At 40.8% G+C, this 15,524-nt stretch overlaps 1 protein-coding gene and 1 long non-coding RNA gene across 2 annotated transcripts; both read right to left on the bottom strand.

Moving 5' to 3' along the window:
• Positions 1 to 1,110: 1,110 nt before the first annotated feature.
• Positions 1,111 to 7,790, bottom strand: LOC126814673 (peroxidase mlt-7). The gene is made up of 6 exons (XM_050539981.2): positions 7,637 to 7,790; positions 6,375 to 6,467; positions 4,525 to 5,230; positions 3,176 to 3,342; positions 2,050 to 2,152; positions 1,111 to 1,555 (listed from the first exon to the last, which is right to left on the bottom strand). Exons 1-6 carry the CDS (start codon positions 7,788 to 7,790, stop codon positions 1,117 to 1,119), a joined length of 1,662 nt encoding a protein of 553 aa, XP_050395938.2. The 3' UTR covers positions 1,111 to 1,116.
• Positions 7,791 to 10,711: 2,921 nt separating this feature from the next.
• Positions 10,712 to 14,796, bottom strand: LOC130012253 (uncharacterized). Its single transcript, XR_008787640.1, has 4 exons — positions 14,661 to 14,796; positions 12,622 to 12,740; positions 11,779 to 11,904; positions 10,712 to 10,886 (listed from the first exon to the last, which is right to left on the bottom strand). It is a non-coding gene; the product is annotated as an uncharacterized LOC130012253 (long non-coding RNA).
• Positions 14,797 to 15,524: the final 728 nt, after the last annotated feature.

Here is a 15,524-nt window from a genome sequence, read left to right as displayed (position 1 = left end):
ATCAATATCATATTGCTGTGTAGTAATAATTAATAAATGTCTTTTCTTAGCACGAATAAATATTATATTGCCATGTAGTATTTCGGGACTAAAATATGGTTCAACTTTATTTCATTAATTAGCCTGTGCGTATGCGTTCTTTAGCAGTGGGAGGAAACCGAAAAACCCGGAAAAACCCCACGAAGATGGACATGCTACATCCTTGTCACATACAAGCGGGGAATCGAAACTACGCCACTTGACTCAATGACAGACCATACTATTTCACGCACACGCATTAAACCATTAGACCATCCACCCCACTTCCCATTGTGTAGAAGAATTCACTACTCACAAAATCATTGACCTACATTATATTGTACTAATTGTATCGATAGAGTCATTGGGTGTCGAGAGTAATGTACATGTTTGGGTGAGATTGAGTGTCGAGAGTAATGTACATATTTGGGTGAGATTGAAGTCGGAAATGTAATTGTCTCGGTAGTACAGAAAGAGTACTCAGGGGAACATGTTGATCGCAGTTTAGTTCAAATAAACAAAATGTAAGTAAATATGGTTTAACGTCCTACTTGTCTGGTCCAACCTGACTAACGAGGAGGGGAATACGTCATACAGTGTGCTATAAGGAACACTTAGCTCGGACAGCGGCGATTTCGTCAAATTCCTACTGTCAGTGGATCCATTTACGTACACGCTAACATGTGCCATGTACCTCTGGTTTTCGTTACATTCGAACGACTAGACATTTATTAAAGCCAGGACCCCACTAACAAGATGAAACCACGGTGAATGATGCCGGGGAATTTTCTCAACATCCGGATCGAACCAGAGTCTTGCGGTTAATGCTAAACATTAAGGCCAAGTGTAGATTTGGTGAAGGTCACGAGATGTAAACAGGGCTAGCCTTACCCTAACCCACAATCTCGCCAATAATCACGTGTCCTCAGCCTATTTCCATCTCGCAACCTTAACAAAATCTGCAGGTGACCTTAATATTGAGACATGACCAGGGTTTTACTGGTTAATAAGCGAGCATCTGACTCCCTTCAAATAAAAACATCTGACACGAAGTTAACCCAAATATTGTTTTATTTTTTCAAACCGGTGTCAACATTTCTAAAAATAACCAGCACAGATACTTGATTGTCTGAAGAATTCTACAAGACAATATCTAGGAATATATTTACTTCCGCCACATGGTTGCGAGGCGGCGCTCGGTCCAGCACAGTAAGACGAGACTCCAACACACTGTCGCCATCTCCATTGTTTACCACCGTTACATTGGTTCCAAGATCCCCATTCACCCCATCCACCTTGACCCGGACTAGAACCTCCATTATTGCATCGTCTTGTCTGAGTGTTTTTACCCTGACAGCTGCCTTCACCCTCACAGGTTCTGGTTCGTCTCTTCTGTCCGTTGTTACAAGATGACCACGGACCCCACCTGGACCACTTGGCTTCGGGTATATTCCTACCCCCATTTCCCCCGCCGTTTTCATCCCTCCACAGTGACAGGTCAGGTGTTGGTAAGGTTCCACACGGTTGTAGAGGTTGGCTAAAACATATCAAAAGAGTCACATTATTTCAATTTTCAGCAGACAGAGAGAGAGAGAGGAGAGAGAGAGAGAGTTTAACGTCCACTCGACACAAACTAGGTCACTTTCGGGACTAACATGTGGTTCAATTTTATTTCAATAATTCGCTTGCGCTTAGGGGTCTTTAGCAGTGGAAGGAAACCGGAGAACCCGGAGAAAACCCACCAGGTTGGACAGGTGACCCTACTCATTGTTACGTTCAGCCGAGGAATCGAAACCACGCCAGTTTACTCAATGCCAGACCTTGTGATACAGCGCGCACGCGCTAACCATTCGACCATTCAACCCCCTCGTATATATTGAAGAAGAGAGACCAAAATATAGGCTGAATGTTCGTTTTGAAGTAGAGAGACCATAGCATAGGCTAATTCTAAATGTTCGTATTGATGGCGAAAGATCGGATAGGCTAATTGTAAATTATTGAGTTCCATATTATTGTTTGTCTTGCACCGACCTTTGATCAGGTTGCCAGAAGGGATTAAACTGAATGGTCTGGATGTCCGTGTTGTCACATAGGATTCTGGATAAACTCGTCTTCTTTATGGAGTTGAGTTGGGCTGAAAGAAATCAACAGAACAAACAAATACAAGTAATTCTTTTCTGGCAGTGTGCATTGAGGAAAACTTTGCCAGAACAGCGACTCTACGGCCTACTCTTCCATCCACCAAGTGTTCTGTTGCTTGCACGCCAGTGTACGCGGGACCTTGTCAGACTCTCTGTCATGCGCGCCACTAACACGGAAACCACAACATTGTGTGTTGAGGACAATTGCGTGGTTCAGTGATTTTAGACGTTTGCTCGCTAACCTGGAGGGCCTGTGTTTGTCGATATGATTTATCTGGATTTTCATGCGTTGCCGCAAAATGAGGGCACTGACCGCGGAGAGGTGATATTTTCGTCTAAGCAAACGTTCGGAAATCGTTGAAAAAGAGCCTTAAAATCGAGTAAAAAAGCCAGTTGAACATGCGACTCGAAAATTGTCAAGGCGAGCGAGTTATTGCTATAATGGTATGTTTCACTTCTTAAATACGGAATATATAAAGTTGGTACATGATGGGAAAAAAGACGAATCTATTCCCTAGCCACTTCACTATTTAAGCCTTGTAACTTGTACTGTGTACTGTCCACACATGAAACAATGCCGATTCCACAAGATGCTATCATTGATGTCTGTGTATAATCACTCTATAGGATTAGGGCACCGTCAGCTAAACAACAAAAATTCGTTTGAAAATGTAAGCATTAATTAGACCAGACTGGTGTGTTTGAGTCGATGGTATGAGTCATTTGGGATCCCTGCAACAGGTTGGGAACGGACATATTTGGGTCTGAGAAAAGGCACTTTCAGCAGTAAAAAAGGGCACTGTCGAAAATTAGAGGGGGGGGGGCGCATTTCGCGTCTTACTCACTGAACCCCCGTGGACCCAAACCGGTAATTTCGTTTGCCTTGTGTGAAAAATATTTTTTTTTTCTGTCTGGTTAATCATCCAGAATCTACCCGCCCCCCTCATCTCCCGTCCCCTTACCCCTCCGCTCGGGATTTTAAAGGGTATTTAAAACTATCCAATAAAGATGTTTACCTTGAGTGAAACCTGTATTTCCTGGTCTTTCATACCAGAATCTGTCCCCTTCTCTGATAGCACGGAACTGATTAGCTAAAATACAGGCGATTGTTGGTCCAACCAGACCACCGTCTATATTTATTTCCGATAATCCACCAGAAAATACATCGATGTCGTCTGGAGATCTATAAATAGAAATAATCACATGATCAATTCTAATAATAAACCAGTATCTTCAGGAGCTGTAAATAGAACTTGATCAAGGGCGATAATCCAGCAGAAAATGCATCAATGTCTTCTGGGTTTCTAAATATAGGCATAATAAAATTATCGACTGCACCCCGTCTGTCAAAGGTAAAGGTGTTACTAATGGGGCTATTCATGAGGATCATTCATACCCCAAAGGTATTGCTCCTGGGAACAGGTAATAAAATTACAAAAACTACTCAGGACTGCTCGAAGGACGACAATCAGGTGCTGGCTGACCAACGTTCCCTTCTTCGCTAAAGATCTCGAGTAAGTTGATACACAAAACGGTTTGTGACATCTGAGCGTAGGACGTTATCTTTAAATGCAACATATCGGAAGGAATTTACTTGATACAATGGTTCTAAGCGCTTTACGGAAAAATGACGCCAAACGCCCAGACGCCTGCAGCATCATTTGTTCGTTCTTAGTAACTGAGAAAAAAATGGCGTTGTTTGAAGAAGAACGTGTAAAAAGAGCAGTTTGGATGCCGCGGGTTCAATTAAAGCCCATATTCCCCATACAGAGTTATATAAACCACGATTCAGTCGCGGATAGGTTTAAATCTATTTTAGAGGACGTCGCAGCTACAGAGATTATGGTTGCTATGTAAGATATGACGTCATACACCGTATGATATGATGTCGTCTAACATAACCCAATTTGATTGGCTATTGCATAAGTTCGTTGAATGAGAATATATATACAACAAGCTGTTCATCCGACCATTTGTCTGATGAGTTGTACAGATGCGACCTCTGCTTTCGACGGTTGTATGGATTGGTTGTATCGTGTACACGCCGTTTAATTCTTCCCATTCACGTTTATTTATTCAAAAATGGCGTCGATAAGATACTGTTTAAGTCGTAACGCCTAATATAACCAGACATGATCGTTTTAAAACGAATAAAGGACACATAAATCTTAAATCGAATTTACAGAATATTATAAGATTCACATTTTTATCAAAGCCATATCTTAAAATCGAATTTATAGAATAATAAAAGATTCATATTGTTGTCAAAGTCATATCTATAGAATTTATAGAATAATAAAAGATTCATATTGTTATCAAAGTCATAGTCTGATGAGATATGATGTAAAGGTCCGGTGAAAAATACCTGTAAATACTACTAAATTGTTCAGCAGCACCAGCTTGTAGACCAGGCATGGATTGGAAGGAGTTGAAGGTCCTCAGACCACACCATTGTCTCCACACGTTATAGGACGGTATCCCATGATCACGTCCTCTCTGTATATTGAGAGCGGCTAGATCCAAACTATCACCAAACGTATCTTCAAATAGATGATCTGTCAACTGTGGCGTAATAAACCTGTCCACTCTCTCTGGGGTATCTTTAACTAATCCCCGGATGTACTGATTCACGCCCTCTCCGCTGTTAGCTAAAATATGTGACGTACGACCAAACGCTTCCTTGACAAGATGGCGTCCGTTATCGGAATAACCGCGTGCAAGTTGTGAGAAGAACGTTTTGACCAACGAATGTCCGAATCTAAAAGCTGCCGTGGCGAAAACGTTTCTGATACTGGCATCCATGTTTTTATTATAGCGATCGTCAAAGCCATTAGATTTTATATCCAAATTATTGCTACTTGAATACTGGTTATTCAGGACTATAGGTAACCATTGGTTGTACGTAATGTGCTGGATCATCGCGCTAACAATTTTTCTAGTTTCCTGGAACACTCTGTCATCAGTCCAAGATGGATTCAACTGAACCAACTGCTGGGCGATTCTGTTATGCTCTCTCAACCAGACTGTATGCATGCTAGCTAAAGCCATTTGTTCATTGACACGGGCATCACCTGGAAACATGAAAACAGTTTACTATTTATTTTAATCCGGACCAACACCTACGATTCTCAATTGCTCCCAAACGGCTTGGATATTGCCGTGGCATTGGGTTGAATTAATCCTGAAAATACGACACTATTTCTCATTCACGTTGGCTGTCTTGGGAGACAGCTAGGCCAAACTCCTACATATCCAACAGGAGACAGCTAGGCCAAACTCCTACATATCCAACAGGAGGCAGCTAGGCCAAACTCCTACATATCCAACAGGAGGCAGCTAGGCCAAACTCCTACATATCCAACAGGAGGCAGCTAGGCCAAACTCCTACACATCCAACAGGAGAGATGAAGTTGTTTTGTGTCGCTCTCGTATTGGTCATACTTTTTTAACACACACATTTTCATCTTAAATCCAGAATCTCAACCAGAATTTCAACTCTGCCATGTTTCTATGACTGTTAAGCACAAAGGTATTAGGTCTCAATTTACCATTGCCAACCATCTGTTTGCCCAAACCGGTCTATTTTATAAGACACTAAAGTTTTTAAAAGATAATCTTTTTAGCTTTAATTTATATTTCAGTTTTATATTCTTATTTATATGCATAGTTATAACTATCATTTAATTTTAAAACCCTGTCATATTTGTTTTTATATGTATATAAATTGTTTGTGGCTTATTTAACCTGTCTGATTTTTCACCATATGCTTGGATCAATATAGCCCTATTAGAGAGGCGTGCCATAAAACGTCATTTATTCATTCATACATTCACCAATCTGATTAAAACACAGATACTATTATAGTTCCAAATTTCGTTTTACATGTCTTTACTACACTAGAATCTGAAAGAGATGTTATATAACCCGCGTTCTTGTTGATGTCAGGGATTAGCCAATGAAAAAGCCTTTTAAGGCGAGTTCTTGGCGTGCAGTGCACGGAACTGTGGGTAACCCACTAGAAACATTGGTTAATCAATGTTTAACGTCACAGGGTCAAAAGTCGCTCGTATGAAACCAGGCGCGACTCAGCACTAGAACCGGTCATATCTTCATGTAGTGGAGGCCATCGAAAGTATGTAAAAACGAAACGAAATATAGATGTGTATTTTAATCAGATTGTTCATTGACGTTAGATATATTAAATAAGTGACTCACCTGCTTTAAAACAGAAATCAGCTTGTCGAGATTTAACACATGATTCTTCTCTGTCAGGTGGTAACAAGTCGTTATCAGATACCTTCAATCTACCTGTAAATTAGTTACAGGTATATTAATACGTGATACCTTCATTCTATCTATATAGTATATTAGTTACAGGTATATATTATCACCTTTTAATCTAAGGGAAATTAGTTAGACGTATATTATAAAATGATATCGTATACCTTAAAATCCAAGGTAAACTAGTTACATGTATTTTAACACGTGGAGATACCTACAGTCTACCTGTATTAGTGTTTACAGACCTTCTCTGTATTAGACATCAATTTTTGTTCTATATCAAGATTTAGTGACTATAAGTTTCATCTAGGGTGATCAATTGGAGCATGCTGGAAAAATTGACATTGACATCTTGGTTACCTACTGGGGTTTTTCTCAGTGTTAAGAGCCCCAAAAAAAGCCCGTTAATGCAACGATTTGAATTTTCTCTTTGTTAAATGTCTATTCGTGTGCAGTACCCCAATCTCTATATAATATATTTCTTAGCTTAAGAGTCATGCCTTGAACTTTAGCAAGTTAAACATGCATTATATACAAGAGCTAAATCTGCCTGTCTTTCTTTGGGCCTGAAATTTTATCTAAATTATGAATTAGGCATTGTATAACTTATCCAGACCACAATCAACCCTTAGCCTTCGTTAGCCTGCGATATTTACTGGATTGGAATCCGATCTAATTGAGACTGTGTTTTTTTTTTATTGTACCGAATTTAGCAATGATGATCGAAGCTAGGCCCAAAATTCACAAATTGCCTTTACATTATCTAGTTTTTAACTATTATAGTGAGAACTGCCAGCTCTCTATCTAATCTCCCGTAATGTATCTTTAACACGAAAGTCTGGAATCCAAATCAGACATTTAATATATTGAACAACTGGTTTTGCTTCAAACCCCGAGCTCACCATCGTGAAGTTTGCTTGATGGTTGTCTAAATCTATATATAATTATCAGAGAACGCGGGGTTGTCTCCCCTTGTTGGTAGGGCGCGGGGCTGTCTCCCCTTGTTGCTAGGACGCGGGGCTGTCTCCCCTTGTTGCTAGGGCGTGGGGCTGTCTCCCCTTGCTGCTAGGATGCGAGGCTGTCTCCCCTTGGGGCTGTCTCCCCTTGCTGCTAAGGTGCGGGGCTGTCTCCCCTCGTTGCTAGGGTGCAGGGTTGTTTCTCCTTGTTGCTAAGTTATAATTATCCGAACATTTTACCTCCAGTAAAAGCTCTGAGGTTGTTTTGTTCGTCTTGAGAGGAACCATAAATCATAGAACCATCGATGTATGCTGTGATCTGATTCAGCTGTTCAACAGGCTCTGAAAATAAACAAGAAACGTGGCTAAAAGATCCCAGCCATTGTTTAAACATGCATTAACAGGAGATAAATCTGCTTATTAGATTCTTAATTAGACATTAACTAACTCACCCAGAACTCTCGATGTCATCGCTAGCCTGCGATATTTTCTGGATCGTATCTGCTGCTTAAAGCTCATTGATAATTAAATCAAAAACTTGATAATCGAGACTATGTTGTTTTTTTTTATCGTACCGACTTTAGTAATGATGATCAAGGCTAGACCCAAAATTCAATCGCTAAAATCTCGGTTCAGAGTGGATTAATTTGACTGAAATTTTCAGCAAATTCCCTTTACATTATCTAGTTTTTAACTGCTATAGGGTAACTGCCAGCTCTTTATCTAATAACCCGTAATGTATCTTTAAGTAACCAAGGGACTCATTATTTTATTATTTTGTAGCGTTTTCTGAGAATATATCCGGATTATTGTGGTAGGGGCCCGGAGAAACTGACGAGATTGGACATGCTTGGGATGGAAACCACGTCACTTGACTCAATGACAGACCTTATGATCTAAAGCCCACACATTAGACCACTCGGCCACCCAATCAACACGGCCAATATCCACACAAAACAAACGTATACAAGATTAGAGAGGATCAGAGCGCCAAGAAGTCGCCCTAACAGATGGTTTCATTGGCTAACGCTGGTAATAATAACAACTCTTCCAGATCCTAGCTCAGGGCCGTAACTAGCGCAGAGCAGCAAGGCGGGGGGGGGGGGCAGGGAAGTGTTCTCGGGGGTGCTGTAATATTGATAGACAATGTATATCTATTTTTTATGGTAGAGAATTTTCTTTCACAGGGGGGGGGGCGAAACTTATTGCAGGGGGCTCCCCCCCCGGGCGCCCCACCATCCTAGTTACGGGCCTGAGTGTAGTACAGACAAATAAAACGAATTTTTGAACTATAAAAAAACGAAACGAAATAGGATCTGTGTTTTAATCAGATTGACGGTATCGTAGTACAAAAGAAGGAATTGCAAATTCATAGAACTATAGAAACAGTACCTGTACGACATGAAGCATCCATTGTCTGTAGAGATCGAACAAAGTTCAAACAAGTTCTCGTCCGAAATTTATTATCACCTGGTGGTATATCAATAGGAAAACACGCTTCTCTGAAAATATAATCACATGGGGTTTAACGTCCGACTAGGCTAATGAAGAAATGAAACAATTAATACGGTTTAAGATCTTACTGTTCTGCTCCGACAGGGCTAATGAAGACGGGCATATGCCATTCAGTGTGCCATGAGGGAAATTCCATCTCCCAAGGGAATTTAAGGTGCATGTCATTGTATACACGGGACCTCGGTTTTCGATCCCATGCGAACGATTAGACAGCCGTTCTTGTAAGGTATTCCGTCCTGCACCGCTGGAAAATCCCTGTGAACTTTCTCTGTCATTTAGGGATCGAACAACCAGACTAGTGAGTCAGCACCTTATACGCTATACAGGGTGCTATGAACGACATCTTGCCCAGACAGCGGCGCTATGGCCTACCCTAATTGAATTCCATCTATTAAGGCACATTTTACGTGAACGTGAATGTTTTTAGTCCCATCCGAACGACTATACAACTAACTAGGTGAAAAATATAAACACAAAATAACTGGATGAAACAATAGGCAGGTGTTCCCGTCATATACGTTAAACAGGTGTTGGTAGAAGAGGAGAGAGAGAGAGAGAAAAATGGGGTTTAAAGTCCACTCGACACAAACTAGGTCATTTCGGGACTAACATGGTTTAATTTTATTTCTATAATTCGCTTGCGTGTAGGGGTCTTTAGCAGTGGGAGGAAACCGGAGGACCCGGAGAAAACCCACGAGGTTGGACAGGCGACCCTACTCCTTGTCACGTACAACCGGGGATTCGAAACCACGCCAGTCGACTTAATGACAGACTTTATGATACAGCACGCACGCTAACCATTCAGCCAAGCAACCCCTCTGGTAGAAGAGGAGCTACCAGGTCCAGGTGAGTAATATGGTTGGTGTTACTATCGGGGTGGTGAATGCAGTGTGAACAACACGGATTTGGCCAGGGTGGTGGATGCAGTATGACGAACAGAATGTGTTGACTTTGTTACAGTTATATGGAAATGTGTTGAAAATTTCTTCTCATTCATACGACTTCGAGTATTATTTCTCGATTTATCATCATTTTTATATTTTTGTTATAAAAGTATATTTTCTACCTGGATGTGAGATTACCAGTAAATGAAGAACGAGCTGTTGGTGACGTAATATCCTCCTCACAGCATGTGATCTGTGCTCCATCATGACCTGGAAGATTAAACAAAATAAACTTAATAGAACGAAGTCTCACTGTCATTAAATTCGTCACGCCATCGACCTTGAGTCTGTGATGAATTTAAGAGCGCGAATTGTTTTATAAATCACGCGTATCTGATGAATCGTGTGGGATTAAGTCGGCGAAGAATATATTTAAAATAGCGTCTCATGTGGCCAGCAATATTTCCCTATTTTATCATCAAGTATTCTGTTAATATTTAATGGTATGTAAACCGCATGGAAGCACGTTGATTCAGAGCAGGGATGAACTGAGCAGGATCTGTAAGTATGGTAGGATCGTTGACCTCTAAAGAAGTGAATGTTCTTGCTTAGTGCGGAGGTCCCTTTTTAGTTGGGGGCTGTTTTTAGTTTTAAATTTACATCGATTGCATCTGGCACACGCTAAATCTGTGGATACGCTAGAAACACCAGCATATACCCTTGTCTGGAACGCACCAATTACGGTCAATTTTTCAGAACTTTTCTTGCGCTCAAGGGGAGAGAAACGTCCCGGACCCTAGTCCGCCCCTAATATTACCTGTTCATTGTTTTGTATCATCTATATTACCTGTTTAATGTGATGTATCATCTATATTACCTGTTTGATGCAGTGTATCATCTAGATATATTACCTGTTTGATGTGGTGTACTAGTTATATCATGATCGAGAAATTGTCCCCACTGCATCACCATATGTGTTAAGGTACTCATCTCGCCTTGACCTCGATCATTTTCATGTATTTCACGACTTACAACTCGTGCACTGGGTAATGGTGAACCGTCAACACCTTGTGTTCGGGGTTCAGATGCACCTAATGGAATACAATACACAGAGTTAATCACCACAACAAAAAATCATTGATCGGACCTAATAATCGACAACAGTATTCTACCCCAACAAAAAATTCATTGTTCGAACCTAATAATCCAGAACAATATTCTACCCCAACAAAACACATCGTGAAAAAAATAGCACAACATCGCCATATTGAATTCCTCCGGCCAAATGTCACAAATTGAATTATCCATCAAAAGGATATGAAAGGAATGGAGTCTGACACAATACTTCGGCCATTTTGCCATACGGTTATTATCTCTACGGTATACTCATCCTATTACAACTGTCAAGGGGTTGTTTTACTTGAGCGCAGGCACATACGGGCCTCGGTTTCATTCCCTCTCATCGACCAGGTAACACTTGCAAACGTGCCTTGGAAAATCCCCTAGACTCTTGTCTCCCAACACCAGTTGGACCTTAGACATTTAAGACCAAGATCTAATACCTTTACTGCTTGCCCCCCCCCCCCCCCCCCCACCCCCACCACGCTTATGTCTCCACTCGTCTCTAGTCGTCTGTCAAACTCCTGATTATATACCGCCGGAGAATAGATAAGACACATGGTCATACAGGCAATTGTCGCCTTTATCTCGTCACGAAATGCCTACTGACCAGTGCATATTCCTTTGAAGTCATGTGGATCTTGTACACAGAGCATATGTAGTTTTTAAATGACATATGGGATTAATTACATGTTTAATTGGATCATAGCCAGTCCGTGCCTTAACAGAAGTTTATACAGAGTTGAAACGTCAATATCATATATTATCAAAAACCAGCAGAGGTCATAAAGTTCTAAGCACCTAAATGATCGTTCAATTTGATGAAAGTTATAAAGTACTTTGTTACAGATCATCTCAACTTACCATCACCATATGCTGGTGGTTGAAATCTTCTCATAGGTATAAAGGCACTGCCCCATTTCGAGAATTGTAGATTATTACACGTTCCATCAGCTGTTCTAAACAACGCATTAGGATCACATCGTACTCCTGTAATAATGAAGGAATAAATTACATGGGGTTTAATGTCCTACTGTTCTAAACAACGCATTTGGATCACGCACTCTTGTAATGTAATTCACGGCATCTAGTTGTATGGAGTGATATGTCCGCCAAAATATGTAATATTTTATACCCCACAGCTATGATTTTGGCGGGTATCATTAACATGCAACCAAGTCTTAGCCTTAACCTTTACATAAGATTGCATGGGATGATTTGTCTCTCGAAATTTTTTGGCGGCTATTCTACCCATCCAGCCAAGTCCAACTCATCTCTTCGCTAAATTTAGTTATACCGAGTGATATATCTACCAAAATTTGTAGTATTGTCGTGCCCAACTATTACATTGATCGGGAATGGAATATTCACAGGGGGGGGGGGGGGGGTGTTACTGGACGAACTTTGTGGGTTTTCTCAAGGTCCTCCGGTCCCAATTCAACACCTATTTTGTTTCGAAATCAAGTGAAATGAAATGGGTTTTAACTTCCTACTATTCTGCACCAATGACGACGAGCATACACCAAGCAGTGTACTATTAGGGACATTTTTAACATACTGCTGTTTTAGCTAAGCGATTGTTTACATATTGTTTTAATTATCACGGAACATTGATACGATTTCCATTTCTTGTTTAGCTGAATCAATGTGCGCCCGTTTTAAGGAGCATTCTTATCATGTGGTTGTTCTACTGAATAATACTATTACCTGATGCGGCATTACAACCAAGTCGTCTGGTTTGTACCGTAGTCGTCGTAACACCAGCTCTTCTCAATAAACTATCAACATTGAAGGCATTGGCTATTTGAAGTAAGGGTAACCTCAGACTGAAACATTAAATACATTAAATATACATTATTTTTATAAAGAGTTGGACATTCTTGCTATAATAATTCAAAAATAGATGATAAAAAAGAAAATGTTGAAAGTTTCAGTCAAATTACTTTGTTCTGAACGGAATTGTTACTGCTGGAAGTTTGGACTATAAATAGGCATCAATTGTGTCTGCGCCGTCTATGAGAATTGACGATCGTTTGATTGACAGACGATAACTCCACTCACATATTCTCGATTCTCAAGTAACATGCTCAATGGCTATGGTAGCCTCGCTTGGCAGGCCTTTCATCACCAGTTTCCGATAGCGACATCAGCGACTAACGGTAAACGTTAGCTTGGTCCGCCATTTATTGATTTAACTTTAAATGCACGACTGTTTAAATCCAATCTGTATCCAAGCCATCCGAGAGTCTACAGCGTTGATATTAAGCTTGTCTTGTAAATAAAGGTTTAATTAATAATTTATATAACATCTGAAGCCTAAATAAAGACTTGCAATAGGCAGATTTAGCTGTTGTATAATGTATGTTTAAATACATCACAGTTTTGGCTATTTGTATCAGGGGTTACCCCAATCAGATTAAAATATAGATCTATAATTCGTTTCGTTTTATTATACTTTCGATGGCCTACACTACATGAAGATCTGACCGGATGTAGCGATAAGTCGTGTCAGAGGTCGTACGAGCGGATTTTGACCCTATGACGTCAGAGATTTGATCAATCAATGAGCATTGATATTTCTAGTGGATTACCCACAGTTCCACACGCCAAAAGCTCGCTGTAACAGACCGTTCGTTTCACTGGCTAAACCCTCGCATCAACCAGAACACGTCAATGATACCAACTCTTCCAGATACTAGTGTAGTCAAGACAAGTAAAACGAAATTTTGAACTATAAAAACGAAACGAAATAGGATCTGTGTTGTAATCAGATTGGGGTAACCTCAGTCTGAAACATTAAACACATCACAACATTGGGTATTTGAATTAGAGTAACCTCAGACTGAAACATTAGACTCATCAAATATTATCCGGTGGATTGGTGTGCAGGGAGGGGGGGGGGGACAGTGGGCAACGACCCCTTGTCGGGTCATCCATTTCAGTTGGGCATCCAATCAAAGAGTGAGATTAAATTAAGTTTTTTATCAGCTGTAAATGTTTTCCTTTCTCACATTTCTGTGTACTAGGGCCATAAGTCGTATGGGCAGGACCGAGTGTCTAGCAAGGAACAACGTATAGCCGTATGGGCAGGGCCGAGTGTCTAGCAAGGGACATAAAAACGAGGTTCCGTCTTCACCCTGGCGTGCAGATAAAAGATCCCGTGACAGTTGGAATTCGATATAAGAGGAGGCCGTAGCCCCGTTGTCCGGGCAAAATTTCCCTCATGGAGCACTGTATGGCGTATGCTCATCTTCATTAGAGCAGAACAGTAGGACGTTAAACTCCATTTCATTTCATTTCCGTATGGGTAGTCAAATAAGGGGTTGACTCTCGGCATCATCAAGCATCTGCACGCTACCCGGTGAAAGCGACAAACAAGTGTCATAGATTTAAGTGACGGTGGTTCGATACGACACTTGTATGTAAGACATCCGCGCCCTTTAGATAAGATACAGGTATTCAACACAACGGTCTACTCTATAGACACTAGATCACCCCGAGACTAACACATGTTACAAGTTTAGATCATATAATTCGATTGCGCACGGGGGTCTTTAGCAGTGGAGGGAAACCGAGGGACCCTAAGAAAACCCACCAAGTTAGGCGGGCGACAATCGGCTTGTAACGTACACACTTGGGATCAAAACCACGTGACTTGATTCAACGACAGACCACATGATATAAACCGCAGACTTCAGACCACTCGAACACCCAACCCCGCTTCACATAAACGATAAGTTACTCACGATCTGGATAATTCCTTTTTAACAGCTACTCTAATTCTCTCCTCTTTTCCAATTTCTGTTGATTTTTTCTGTGTTGCTATAAACATGTTGTGCATGCCCACTGTGGTATCCTTTCTATTAGTATCTACGCCTGTAATACAATAGTTTAACATAGTCACTGGACGGCGATGATGATGATGATGATCATAGTTTAACATAGTTACTGGATGACGACGACGATGATGATGATAGTTTAACATAGTTACTGGATGACGATGATGATGATGATGATGATAGTTTACCATAGTTACTGGATGAAGATGATGATGATGATGATGATAGTTTAACATAGTTACTGGATGACAACGATGATCATAGTTTAACATAGTTACTGGACGACGACGATGGTGATGATAGTTTAACATAGTTACTGGACGACGATGATGATGATCATAGTTTAACATAGTTACTGGACGACGATGATGATGATAATAGTTTAACATAGTTACTGGACGACGATGATGATGATCATAGTTTAACATATTTACTGGATGACGATGATGATGAGGATCATAGTTTAACATAGTTACTGGACGACGATGATGATGATGATAGTTTAACTTAGTTACTGGACGACGATGATGATGATGATAGTTTAACTTAGTTACTGGACGATGATGATAATCGCCAGAGCCGAGGAGTGGGGGTGGGGGACAAATCAATGGCCCAGTGCGGTGGGAATCCCTTGTGGGAGTCTGCCCAACGCGAAGTCTAAAAAAATAGATTCGATGGTGCATTCTGAGGTATGTCCCGACCGGGTAACACAATGGAACTTTTGATCCTGTACTCAAGCCAAAATGTTCCCTCGCCACCCAGTGAAATGAA

This window comes from Patella vulgata, chromosome 3 (assembly GCF_932274485.2).
Source record: "Patella vulgata chromosome 3, xgPatVulg1.2, whole genome shotgun sequence".
In the NCBI taxonomy this organism is placed as follows: domain Eukaryota; kingdom Metazoa; phylum Mollusca; class Gastropoda; family Patellidae; genus Patella; species Patella vulgata.
This window is presented reverse-complemented; position numbering and strand designations above follow the sequence as displayed.

Coding starts and splice junctions, on each gene's coding strand:
- LOC126814673 (XM_050539981.2), bottom strand. CDS start 7,790: ATGTTTAAACAATGGCTGGGATCTTTTAGCCACGTTTCTTGTTTATTT. Junction 5,231..6,374: donor TGATTTCTGTTTTAAAGCAG/GTGAGTCACTTA, acceptor TCATGTTTCCAG/GTGATGCCCGTGTCAATGAA. Junction 2,153..3,175: donor AAATACAGGTTTCACTCAAG/GTAAACATCTTT, acceptor GATTTCTTTCAG/CCCAACTCAACTCCATAAAG.